General features: G+C 42.7%; 1 protein-coding gene across 4 annotated transcripts in view; it reads right to left on the bottom strand.

The window, feature by feature from the left end:
• The window catches only part of LOC105688907 (putative uncharacterized protein DDB_G0271606), a 64,695-nt gene that overhangs the window by 41,370 nt on the left and 9,043 nt on the right, over positions 1 to 14,282 (bottom strand). Inside the window, exons 1-2 of one of the 4 annotated variants that reach the window (XM_012405569.3) lie at positions 12,578 to 14,036; positions 10,262 to 10,317 (exon numbers count right to left, since the gene is read on the bottom strand). In XM_012405569.3, the coding sequence (XP_012260992.2) occupies positions 10,262 to 10,294 (33 nt within the window). In that variant the 5' untranslated portion in view covers positions 10,295 to 10,317; positions 12,578 to 14,036. Of the gene's footprint in view, positions 1 to 849; positions 1,843 to 10,261; positions 10,318 to 12,577; positions 14,037 to 14,282 lie in introns of those variants that run through there. The other 3 variants (XM_048655736.1, XM_012405554.3, XM_048655721.1) reach the window with 3 other exon arrangements.

Below are 14,282 nucleotides of genomic sequence, written 5' to 3'. Positions count from 1 at the left end.
AAAACAAAAATTCTTTTTTTTCCCCTTCGATAATAAGCTGCGGTGTAAATTAGCGAAGTATGAGAATCGGGAGCCGGTTTCCCTTATCATCCGACGAGACTCTTGCACAATTACACGACAGTCCTCGGGGAATGAAACGTGAGGTAGGGAAGTTTTTGTCGCCGCTATATATGTCGCGATATTTGTGCCTCCCACAATAATACGTGGATACTGATCGTAGGTGGTATACACGCGACGAAAACGCCTTTACGGTGTCCCGCCAGTATAACCGAACCCTACCCATCATCCCTACAACTAATCTGTGATTCAACCAGACCCGATATATTTGCACCTCAAAGTATACCCCTTACACAGAATCCGGATCCAGCTGCTTCTCCCATCCCCGATACCCCTTACTCTTTCGTCGTACGGCTATACATGTATAGGTTGTACGTGTACGTCGCGAACTCGTAGTATATGATAACCCCGAATATTCGATTCCCTCCTTACGATACGAACCAGACTATGAACGGTGTATACATATGTATACCGGTAAGTTACATACATATATACATGTTATATCGTACGTATATATATATTGTAATCAGAGAACTGTTCTGCGTTCCCGCCCATTTCTGTGCGATACGGTCCGTCTGTAAGTAATGGTCCGATGTGACACCTAGTGCAAAAATGGGAACGGTAAAAGCGGAAGAAAAAAAAGAGAGAGACGAGTGAATAGAAACGAAAGAGGGTGTCACTGGATCTTCTGATTCTAGGCGTGTGGAGTGAACGGGGAAGCTGAGAATGGTATTGAAAGTAGTAGTGTGGGTAGGGAAAGAAGGATAAAATCCCTCGGGAGAAGCGACTCACTTTTTTGTAAGCCCACTTCGCGCTCCTGGTAAATTTTGCCATCGGTGAATCGTCGATGATAAAATAGGCGATATCTCGTTGAAAGTCGTTCGCAAAGTTACTCGTATCCCGAGATCTGTTGTAGGAGGCCGCTGCAGCGCCAGCGTAGGAGTAACGGGGGCTAAATTCTCCCGGGATTTTAAATTGATCGCCACCGTCGTAGAAATCCATTAAATCTTCACTACCGCCGCCGTTACTATCGCTCCTGCGATCGCCGCAGTTAACGTGATTATTATTTTTATTATTATTACCACCACCACCACCACCACCGCCACCACCACCGGAGCAACTACCGATACTTTCCGAATACTCGGTTATCGTAGACAACCTCTTCCACGATTGATCATCGCGGTTTTCCATATTACAGATTTTTTATTCACACTCTCCCTTACGTACGATCCACATCGTACGATGTACGTTCGCCCAATTTGTTTGAAAAATATTTCAACAAAATTAACCGATTCGACGATGATATTTCAACGCGTGACGTCACTCGCTCAAGCAAATCCGCGACGTACGTACGTACGTACCTTGTGCATACCACCGCGCGAATCACTTCTGCTGTTACATATTTGTATATGTGTAGAAAAAAATTCTGTATTAGATACGGTAGGTATACAGAAGCGAAGTATAATGACCGCAGCGTATAGGGCACCGGCGTGCGCTGTGCTTGTGCAGCGTTACGATTAATTTCTGTACGGCGATGCGGAATTTTAACGTTATACCGAGCAGTTTGATCGCGCGAGTAGACCGATCGTTGTGCGCGAGAAAAGCGAGCTGGTCCGTGGAAGCTCCGCGCCGCGCGAGCCACGAGCCACGAGTCGCGCCTTCAAATTAGAATCGTTCAAATATATTTTGCTGCGTATACGCGTTAAAACGCAACGCAGAACGCTAAACGTAGAACTAACCGCGTATCGCATGTACGTTATGCGTGTTTAGGTATACATGGGGTATACGGTGAATACGTACGTACGTCCGTACGTAGGATATCAGTACGTATGTGCCACGGCATAGCGTGGCGTCCCAAGGAATACGATCGTCGTCATGCCCAGTTTATAAACGTGCGAGCGATCTCGCTGGATACACGAATACTCGTGTGTAATTACACACGCACACGGGGGCGGGGCGGGGGGGTAGGGGGGGAAGTGGGGGGGATGTGTGTAGTTATTTAGGTATTACACGTACGCGTGTATATACGTACGGAGATGAAAGATACGTTGGCTGAACGAGAGCGAATCGCACCACACGAGAAAAATGAACAAGTGCAGCGTTGTTGTACGAGCGAGTAAATTTCACCGGAAAGTGTATAATGGCTGGACCGATTGTTCTGCAATAAAATAAACGCATTTTATACCGTTCAAATTTCAAATTCTGATGTCGGGTTCGACCCGCTGGGAGTCATTTCCTGAAAATTTGATGGCCGATCGAAACTCGATATGCGGTTTTTCGAAGGGATCGAAAATTGCCAGGTCAAAAAAACGCCAAACTTAAAGCCTCGGATTTTTCTCGAAATTGGGGCTGGAATTCTACATTTTTTCCAAGGTTGACTATGGTATTCTCGAATATTTTGATCGCAGGAATCCGAATTTGATGGTCAAGTTGATCTATGTATGAAATTGATCGAGTTATGGCCAATTTTCCACTTTTTGAAGCAGAAAAATTGAAATATCTCGAAGGGAAAAATTCGTAGCTTAATTTGGCCAACGGATTCGTGTTCCTGGGGTCAAAATACATAAGAAAAGTGACATACGATCGATTTGAAAAAATAAAAAATTTTGGTCAAGATTTGAAAAAATTCAAAGGGGTACCCCTTGAAATTTTGTCGATTTTGGGTCAAAAAAAAAATATTTTATTTTATATGCTAATCTAACGTATTTTGATCTCAGGAATCCGAATCCGGAAGTCAAATTGATCTATCTATGAAATTGATCGAGATATGGCCAATATTTCACTTTTTGGAGCAGAAAAATTGAGATATCTCGAGTAGAAAAAATCGTAGCTCAATTTACTCAACGGATTCGTGTTCCCGGGGTCAAAATACATAAGAAAAGTGTCATACGATCGATTTTAAAAAATAAAAATTTTTGGTCAAAAATTGAAAAAATCCAAAGGGGTACCCCTTGGAAAATTTTCGATTTTGGGGTCGAAAATGAAGTATTTCAAAAATTGATCGCATGACACTTTTCTGATGTATTTTGATCTCAGGAATCCGAATCTGGAAGCCAAATTGACCTATCTATAAAATTGATCGAGTTATCGTCAATTCATGGCACCAAAAAGTGAAAAATCAAGGATATCTCGATGAGAAAAATTCGCAGATTGACAAAAAAAAGCTCCTAACATGCGTGTGGAGTATAATGATGTGAAATCAACACAAAATGACCGGACAAAAATCCAAACGACGAATGAAATCAAATGCGGCGCGTGCAATGCTAGTAAATTTAAACATCTCAAACGCGACTTTGCTGTTACGCCGATATAAACGATTTTTTTTTTTTTCATTTCACCCTTGCACAGCGGGGCGATCATTGTACTCCGAAAATCCGAATATATACGGTGTGAAATCCCAGCTAAATCTGTTCGGAGCGTATAATAAAATCTACGGGAAGTATAAATCTGCGGAGTCTCATTAAACCCGTTAGCCGTAGGTATGTATATCAAGTTTTATTGAGACCTTCGCTACGTACAGGTATACCCGATTGTTATAATAAATATTATCGTTTTAAAATACCCCCTGTGATATTCGCGTGAAATATCGCATAATCTAAAACTCATATACGGCCTATTTACCTACCTGTACGCATATATAACAATCGCGCCTAAAATACCACGAATATTCCCACGCTCTAATCTGAAGAGGGGAAGATACAAAGAAGAACCGAAAAAAAAATTGCTAAATAAATAAACCGATAAAAGGTATCTCACAAAATGATTCTACAGCATAAATCTCGTTCGCACACAATTTCGCTCTTTATTAAATCGGTTTCTTCGTTATTTTATTTTTTTTTCCCCCGCTTTTCGCCACCCCACTTTCCTTCCCCCGAGTCAGGAACCGACAATTAAAAGGATTTTCCGATTTCGAGAAACATCCGCATCGGCAACTGGTCGCGGAGTAGCGCAAACAAAAAAAGAATCGAAAAGAGTCAAATAAAATAAAAATTAAAAAAAATAAAACAAAAAAAAACAACAAACGGACACCACCCGCGAAAACACGTCTTTGCACTCCGAAGCTCGTCCACGAGTATCTCGTCCCGTACGTGGTTATAATCCGTTTAAACCATATGTATAAACGTAGCGCACATATAGCTGGATTCGCGCATATCGTACGCCCGGAGGGTTGAGTTTCTTCGTTTTTTGTCACGATATGTATAAAAGCGCGTACGTACCGTATATTTAGAAAATTATTTCGCTTTTGAATTTTTTTCGTATTCTCTCGTTTCGAATATTTTTTTCCATTTCCCCCATTTTTCTAAAAGATTCCACACACGGTTCGCCCGGTGTCAAATACGAGGTACGAAAAATACCCCGAAAGAGAACGATTGATATCGAGATACCGAATAGAAAATGAGAGAAAAAGAAAATGGTCATCGATCGCACGATTCAATACATTAAAAGCTCTTCTATCCCGAAGCGCGGTATGAACGGATGTTATACGGTATAATGGGTACATAGGTACGGTACGTACATACATATACCTACGTATGTACCACGGTTAGGATAAAGTGCAGAGTTACGATCACGAGCGCGTTTCGTTTGGTCGAAGTGCACGTCGGAGAGTATAAGGTATAATCCGGCGCAGGGAGCGCAGAGAATTCGTTGGATTCCTTCATCTGTATCTCGCGCCAGATTATAGCCGCGGCGAAGAGGAGTCTGGCGAGCGTTGAACGAAAGGAAGAAAAACAACAAAAACAAAAAAAAAACAAAGTAAATAGAACAGACTGAACCGAACGAACGAAAATCGAAGCGTTCGTACTAAAAAAAAACGAACCGTTATTGCACGTAGTACGTACCTAACGATGCAGCTTTTGAATTTATGATACCCATGCACCGCAGGTTAAAACAGAGCTTGTGCAACGCTTAGAATCGCTGAATTTTACTCCGCCGTTGTGAATCGTTATTGTTGCTAATAGTGGATTATATATGTATATATATATATATATGGGAAAAGTGGGTACCGGTGTACGTCCACATTTTTTACACATTTATAGGCAGCTAGGCACGTACGCATCTACAGAGCATCCGAACTGTGCACAACGGCGGAGACGCGAGTTGCACCACCACCACCACCACCACCACCACCACCACCACCACCATCGCTCCGGTTGTAAAGGGAAGAGCGCGAATACCTCTACTCGTAGGTATACATAAGTAGCGAACGACTTACAAAGTGCAGAACCACGGCCGTTATATATTTAGAGTGAAAAGGGGAAGACCGGCTGAAAAAACTCAGGAGATAAAGATACGCGAAGAGAGGGAAACAGCCCACAGAGGAAAGTTCACGCTCGCGATCGGTACGTTGGAATATTTGGAAAAATCGAATTCTCAAAATCCTCCGCGATTATCGAACAACGAAAATTATTACTTGTCAGATGGAAAAAAGAACAAAAAAACAAATACACGGTAGATATTACGAGAATTGTTACATCTCAACTCGTAACCAGTCGTACGTGCGATCGTTCTGCACGCACGTTTCACGCACGCACGCACGCACGGTTTGTTTTTTTTATTTTTTTTCTTATTCTTCTTCCTCATTCTCGTACGTTTCCATCGAAGTACAGACGACGCGCGATTTACTTGAGGGAGCAATCGCAGCGTATGTAGCCGTGAATTTGATATCAGAGAAATGAAAGTCGTGAATCTAGAAGTTGCAAGTTAGCGAGTTGTTCTCGTTCGCGCATTTCGTCGGTGTCGGGTGTAACGTTTTTTCCCATCTTTTTTCATTCTGTTCGCTCTCTTTTCCGCCCGATCGCGAATTACGCGAGTTCGAGTTCACTTAGGGCGATTGATTATTGCTCTCGATATTCAATCGGAAATTGGTTTATCAAATCTAAAGGGGTGCTGCACCGGGACGACGGAAAATTTTCAGAGCACTGAGAATTGATCGTCCGAATCGAGGGGTTGAAAGGGGTGGAACGTGATCTACTAGCCTTTTTTCTTCGTCCCGTCTCTTTTTTTTCTTCTCCCCCCCCCTCGTGACTGCAGGGAACGTAATTTCTACACCGGTGTAAATTTGGCTACGTGTATATTACAACAAAAATTTGAAACCCCAATACCATATTCGTCGATTACTCGCGACCGCAGACGATCGAAAAAAACCTCGAATAAAAATTAACAAATTTTCGAAAAAATTCACCCCAATTTTTGTTTGAAAAAAAAAAAGGGAACGTGAAACAAAGTCGATAAAAAAAAAAAAAAACTACACATCGAACGTGCTATGGTGTAGCGCGTATTGTATTATACGCGACGGTATCGGTTCACCTGACGAGGGAAAAAGAAATTAATTTGAAAAATCGAAGAAGCCTGCCAATGGTGTACGTGTATAGTATAGTCGTGTATGATTGAAATTCAATATTATACACGAGGACGCGATCCGAGGACGAGGGGCTGCCATGAGTCTCTTCTCGAGTCCTCGAAGCCCGCGAAGCTACCGAAGAAGAAAAAAGAGAAAAAACATATACTCCGGTACACCTACTGTATGCGTATTCTCCGAATCAAAGCTCACGCGGTGATATAAAACCGAGAGAAGTGGAAGAGGGAAGAAGAAGAAAAGGTCGAGTTAAATAAAACAGAACGGTCGCGAGGATTCGATGAATCGACGGCGGAAGAAAGAAAAAAAAAAACAATTTGCACATTCAAAGAAAATAAGAGAAAAAGAAGAACGAGTGTATATACGTATATAACTTCACGATCATCAATTATATCGTACACGATTTACAAATCGCTTCGGATCTGACAAATTGGAAGCCGAAAATTATTCGGGAACGCGAACGAGTGATAACGATGACGCACGCCGGCCGTGCGCAAAAAATCGACGAATCAATCGTCGAGGGGGAATTTTGGTCACGGCCAAAACGAAACCAGCTTACGCCGATCGGTAGCTAATAATTACGTTGCAGGTACGATATAACGTGCCGATGAACGACGGACGAAAGAAAAAAAAAAACAGAAAAAAGGAGTATAATAATTAATTGACACGTTATTACGGAAACACGTGCGAAGCAGCGAGCCGCAGCGTCTCGCGCGCGAATCGAAAATTACACGCTTCTAACCGCGCCGCGGACAGAATCGCAACGTCACAACGTACATCAGGTAATATCGACGAATTCGCTCGATATTTACCGAGCGACGAATGCTCCTCACCGCGATACGGATACGTGCGCCGATAAATGGGAATATATAAATTTCCGTATACAGACAAATCGTAATTTAGCGGAGGCGTGCGTTTCGCGGTGTGCGTACCGCGTACCGCGTTATTATAACAGTCGGGTACGGGGGATGGGCAGATGTATATACATATATACGGAAGATGATACGGTACGTCGTCGTATTATAACCCCAGCGGGTAACGCGAGACTCTTCATGTTATACCATATTATCCCTGCGCTGCAAAGACACCCGTATAACGCACGACGCGCAAATAGATACAAGAAGTGTGTACACGCGCGGCACATGCATGCGCGTATTTTTTCGTTCGCCAGATTCGCTCTCGTGATCTTTCGCCAACTCGGCGATGACGTCGGTCGGACCTTATCGTACTTAGGTATTACGAGGATACGTAACGCGTACGTGACGATTGTAAAGTCGGAAGATCAGCGTCGGAGATGAAGAGAGCGTAGGAAAAAGACACCTCCATCGGGTTTATTATAATCATCGGCTGGAAAATTTTTATCAACTTCCCGCGTGCGGCGATAAAAATAATATCGTTGCATCCGCGTCGCATCGTGGCATGCGGATCGTAAATTTTTCTCTTTCGTTTGATCGCGGGGGCGGCGCCCTTCGACCGGTACGAATACGGAGGATGTGTATCAACGCTAATAAACGATTCTCTCTGATCTCCGGAGCATCCGGAGGTTTTCTCGAGAGCCGGGCGACTCCGATAACGGCGCGGTCTTTGGCAGCGGTCATAAGCGCGTTAAACGCGTGTGCGGAGTCACCGGCTCCGCTCCGTTTCGTTTCGTTTCTCGCCTCACCTCCCGTCTCCTCTCACCTGTTTTCCCTCATCTCCTCTTCTCGCTCATTTGCTTCTCCGGTCGGTCGGTCGGTCGGTCGGTCGGTTTGGTTTGTCGGTTGACTTGACTCGACTTGTGCCACGGCTCGCGCGCGCTCGCGATCCTTAGAAGATTTCTTTTCCGTCGAGAAGTTGTAACCCCGTAGCCTACTTCTCACCCAGTTAGCCTCAAGGCTTTCGAAAATACTTTGCGCGCTTGTATACGCGACGTCGCGCGGTAGGTAGGTAGGCAGAGGTATGATACATTTGTAATATTCGTATCACATGCACGCGCTCCAACCGAAACATTCGAATTAACAGGAGCGCGGGTCCATATTATTCCTCTTGCGAAATGTCACGAGCGGTCGATTTCTAGCGGAGAAACGAAAAATGCCCACTTTTCTCGGATCGCGAGCGAAACAACGAGAAAAAGAAAAATTAAAATATACGGAGATCGGTGGAGATGCGAATGGAAAAAAAAATCGAGTAATACGGTAGAAGAATACGAGGAAGCTACGCGGGTAGTCGAGAATTGCTATCGGATCTGCGGCGGCAAACGGCAACGGCGGAGTATCGGCACATCGTCCGGTATAGTAATACGCGTTCGAATTTCATTCACGTTTTAAAAGCGACCGGTTTTTCTTGCCCACCCCGTGCAGTACGGTAGGTACGCGCGCTTCGTATACACCATTACCGTACCGTACACTACCTTCGCTTAGCCATACATAATCTCCAGAAATATATACGATACATATAACATACCGCGTACACATATCTATACAAATGAATACACACTCGTGTTCCACTTGTCATTGTACGTATACATATGTATGTATGTATATTCGTACGTACTCTGTACGATATTTTCTGTACCGTGTTCACCGCGAGGATGAGGATTGATATTTAATACACCTACTCGAAACTCGCGGACTCGCGATATTATACAGCTAGTGTGTAGAACCCGACGTACCGATAATACGTATCGGTTCATCATTCGCATCTTGGTGTATCGGATGAAAAGAAGAAAAAAAAAAAAATAAGGTCGAAAATAAATCTGTTACGGATAGAGAATGTTACGAGCGTTTCAGATCGATCGAAGAGCGATCTGTGTGCGCTTAATATCGGGGGTAATTTTTTCCGGGCATATGTGATAATTGATTAATCTACGGAGCTACGAGGCGTGTATCTACGAAGGTATGGAAATTCAGGGGTATACGTGCGATTAGAATTGACTCCGGTATCGGGGAGTTCGTGAGAATAGAATAGAATAATAAAATATCGCGTCGTCGATGCGGTGTGTATACGGGTGTTGAGGAGTTATATACCCAAAGGTATAATATACGGAGGACGACGACGTCGTCGCGCAACTTGAGCAAAATTCAGTGTACGGCCTTGAATTCGACGACCATGTTGGTACAATGTGGTTGTGTATGGATGGACCTCCTCACCGGTTCGGTCTCTTCAAGAAGCTATAATATAAGAACATTTACTACACCGACATAACTGACCGTAAGAACGCCGCCGATTTTCAGGGCCGATGAATTCCACGTAAACCACATTTCACGTTACTTACATACACGCCTTTATGTACGCGGGTATATACATATACATACATATGTACGCACTCGCGCACAGATTCGGTCCATTTGAAAATATTATAATAAAAATATAACGCGCGCTACAGGTATAATAATTGAGACTACTTACATTAGATTATCGACTGTACCTCTGCCACTGGTACATGTGATGATATATACATAGAATTTAAATTATATAGAAGAATTATTGCAGCGCGCATTATATACCATGTACATACGTACGTACCATACACCGTATATAAATTAACTCGCTCTGTAAATTAAATGATAATTATAATTATAACGAACTCGTCACGAGGTGCTATTATAGATTTTAGTTACATAGATATATATATATATATATATATACTGTACGGAGATATATAGAAATATAACGAGATGTATTATTATAACTACATGAAATAATTGTACCAGATGTAATTATCACCGAAAGCTGTGCCTATACAGACGTGCGTATACATGTATATCGAGCAAATCGGAGAGTGAAACGAAACGATAATAACAATAACAATGATGATAATAATAATAATAATAATATTAATGAAATTGTTCAGATGTAGAAACTCACCACCTCGGCTGCGTTGCCAGAGCCCTCCTTCATGCCATCTCTGTCTATCCGGCCACCTGTAATTAAATATCATCTTATATTGTATCGGTGTCGGTTCGTCTTCGTCTTCGTCTTCGTCCTCTCCTCCGCCCTTTTCTTATCGTCATTTTTATTATTTGTTACATGCCGTAAATGAGATGAATGTACAGTTTTCTTTTTAGTTTTAGTTTTAGTTTTAGTTTGTTTTTTTTTGCTTTCTTTTCTTCTCTCACACGATGGACAATAATGTAAGCGAAGAGTAACGCGGTATAAATCGAATGGCCGCGGCACGACGTACCCCATTTTAGGTCAACCAATTGCGGCTGGTTCGATTACGTGGCGCGTTATTCAAATTTGAAAAAAGGTCGCGGAGACGTAATTAATACCAAGGAATCTAACCGGTGAAAACGAATTTTCGACGCTACGACGGTCGTTAGTTTTATACCTACCAGTTAAAGACGATGAGAGAGAAAAAATTTAGATCGACCTTCGCAACGGCTCGGATCACCAATCGCCATTCGAGGTCGATCCACGATGTGCGCGGCAGGGTCTTTTTCAAGAATGAAATTTTCTATCTTCAATTCATTAGAATATCATACGACAAATTCGAGAACTAATTAACGCTCCCAGAATTGTTTCATTGTGAAATATTATATGTATGTATATTCAAATGATCCGATCTAGGCGTGGGAAAATTCGAGCATATAAGATAAAGAGAGAAGGGAGGAAACGAGGGATAATTATATTCGAGTCTCACCCGAAAACACGATGGTTCTGATATTTTCTGAATTTCTTTCCATTTCGCGGATCGGAAATACGGGGTATTAATACGCGAACGTTCGATAAAAAAGTTTGGACGCGGGTATGACGTCTGTTACGTAGATGTGAGTAGTTACCTTCGAGCTCCCGGTACATAGATTGATCTAAAATTATGTACCTAGCATACCTACGTACGTACGTACGTACATACGTACATACGTGTGTATATACCGGTGGAAAAATAATACTCCACCGGTACCGACGAGCTGCGGAATATAACGTGAACTCTTCCGGTTGAACCTGATACGCCGAGCAAGAGAAATAAAATAATAGAAAAAGAGCAGAACTCTGAAGAATAAAAAAACAAAAAAAAAAAAAAAAACTAGAAAAAAGTTGTACAAAAAAACCTAAACGCCATCGCACGTCACACGATGCGAAAAATAGATGGACGTAACGTACGTGTACAATTCTCGATCGTGAGATGATAGAAAAAAAAAAAACAAAAAAAACAGAGAGAATAACGAAGACGAAGAAACAGGAACGCGAGTAAAATCCACACACGCGTTTCCTCGCACAGATTTCGATCTATAGGATCCGACAAATCGATTCATCATGTATATTATTGTTGTTGTTGTTGTTTTTGTTGTGTTGTTATTGTATCGCGGTAGTTTCTTCTCCACCTTCTCAATTATTTTAATTTTCTTTCGCGCCAAATCCGGTGCGATCCTAAAACCCGAAACACGTTTTGCGGTACCGCGGGTCATATATATATATATATATATCCGTGTTGGTGAAAGGCAGCAGCTGATAAGGTTATGACTAATAATTTTAATAATAATGGTGCAGGGCCTCGATGATGCCCTAAGGATCTCCCTATCTCTCTCTCTCTTCTCTCCTCTCCTCCGTTCTACCGTGGATAAGTCCCATAGCCGCGGAGGGCCGGCCTGGGCATGCTGCGGGTTTCTTATACAAGATTTTTTACGCGTTGCTCCCGATGCTTGGAATTCCTGTGTGCGGCGCATCGTCGTCGTAGGCCAAGGCGAAGAACTTCGATACATGGAAATGTACATGGGTAGGTATAACCCGGTGCACGTATAGGTATACCTGAAGTTAGGTGGAGAGGCGTGTACTAGTGGTGTAAACGTGTATACGTGCACGTACGTACACCTATACGGTCAACCGAAACCGAATGAAATTTTGGAAACCTTTGCGCCTGCGGTGCGAGCCTTGGGAGAAACGTGAAACGCTCGCCCGAATGTCGCTTTGCAGCTATATTAGTCGAAAGTATTACAGGTATACACACGGGTCGTATTCGAGTCTGGAAATTTTATAAGGGAACAAAAAAAAAACTTTCGTCGTTTCGTTTTTTTTACGTCCAACGAACGCTCAACTTTTCGAGACAATTGTAATAGTGGCGATCGATTGGAATCGGATTCGACGTGGTTGAAAAATAGAAAAAATTGCCGGTACCCGATCGGAATGGATCGGAATACGAGGCGTTGGATCGGAAATTTATCGTGGTGATGTAAATTCGAGTACCTTTTTGATGAAGGGGTAGAATTTTGGCTATTCTTGAATCACCCGCGTTATCCAGATTTCGATAATCAAAGGCACTTATCAAACTCCTTGCGGAACAGCTGCGTTCAATTACACTGCATAACGACTCAATGATAATTCGAACTCACTGTAATTATTTTCACTTGTAACGACGAAGTTTGACAAATTTTGTAAAAAATACCGCGTCGCAGGTAGACCGACGACTCGTTATCCGGTAGAAATAAACTGCGATCGGAACCGACCAAACTTGATTGATACGAAAGCCGATAAAAAAAAAAAAAAAAAAACTTACAACATTGCACACATTATACCGTTAAAGAAAAAGAACAGAAAAAAGCTCAGATACCGCAGGACGCGAGTAAAAATTCACCTTTCAAAACCGTGTAGAAAAATATTCCGCTGGAGATCGCGGGTGTCATAATTTTTTGGCGGGAAAATATTCCGATCTAATAACGAATGTGTGCACACAGTTCGTACACACGTTTCCGTTCGTATGAATGTGAAATTTTTTATACGTTTTATAAAATACGTTGTAAATGAATTTTATTGAGCGTGCGTTGAAAAACTTGCTTGTAAATATTATTTGGATATATTTAAAACGTAACGATCACTCGCCGGCGTTTTATCACTGCATCCAATATATATCGTTTCGAAAAATATTTCTCTTTCGTTTGAATTTTATGGAACACCACTTCTTCAATCACCCTTACTTACGCACGCGCGGTTATTCGAACTGATGAAGCACTTTTGTACGTTACACACGAAGAGCAAAAGGCACTGTTTCTTCTCAGCTCTTGTTGGTTCGAACGATAAAAATTCCTCGATGATCGTTGGGGAAAGGAGTGAAAAAAAGACGACGATAAAGGGCACATACAACTGAACTTGTAACCGAATCCCGACCGAGAATATCGCGCACGTCTTCGACGCTGATCGTCCGGGGCAGCTTTTCGTGTTACTTCGAGAAACACACCGGTGGTGTAAAGAACCACCTTCTTTGAAGCTGCGACGACGAAGACTGGCGGCGTAACGGCTCCGTGGCTTTTTCTTTAATCGTATGTGGCTAGCAGCGTGCGATCGACAAGTCCTGCAGAAAAGTCGACTACAAAAACCGACGATAACGTAACGAAACAAAGATTAAGGCGAATAATGTAACGTGCGGCTTGCATGTCTCGCGTTTACGCTTCGAATTAATTTTTCGTTCCTCCCTTTTTCCTCTATTTGTACCTCGGTCGGTTCGAAAAATGCACAGGTGATAGTGCCGCGGAGGAGTTCCTCCAGCTCTGAAACGGCCGGAACGCGTTTTTCAGCCACGGGGCTTACAAAATGTCTGCCTGCCCATGTAGCTAAGGTAACAAACTGAGCACTGCCGGACTATAGTAAATCAGATTAAAACTTAGAGACCGTAGGAACTTTTTCCACCGTCCAATGGGTAGCGGGATTAAGCGATATTAGCCAATCGTAAAAGAGACCTCCTGGAGAACGGTTAGCCAGGTGCACAGGTAAAGCAGCCATTGCCTGACGTTGGCACGTTACCTGTTCAGGTGGGGAGAGGCAGTCGAGCCAACCGACACTCTGAGAGGGGACAGGGATCGAGAGAGGGGGAGGGCACCGACGTCAAAGGGAAAGACGGAGAACAGTTACGACCCAACAGCTTTGACGAATTTTTTTTTTTCCCAAACTTTTCATT

This window comes from Athalia rosae, chromosome 1 (genome assembly GCF_917208135.1).
Source record: "Athalia rosae chromosome 1, iyAthRosa1.1, whole genome shotgun sequence".
Taxonomy (NCBI): Eukaryota; Metazoa; Arthropoda; class Insecta; order Hymenoptera; family Athaliidae; genus Athalia; species Athalia rosae.
This window is presented reverse-complemented; position numbering and strand designations above follow the sequence as displayed.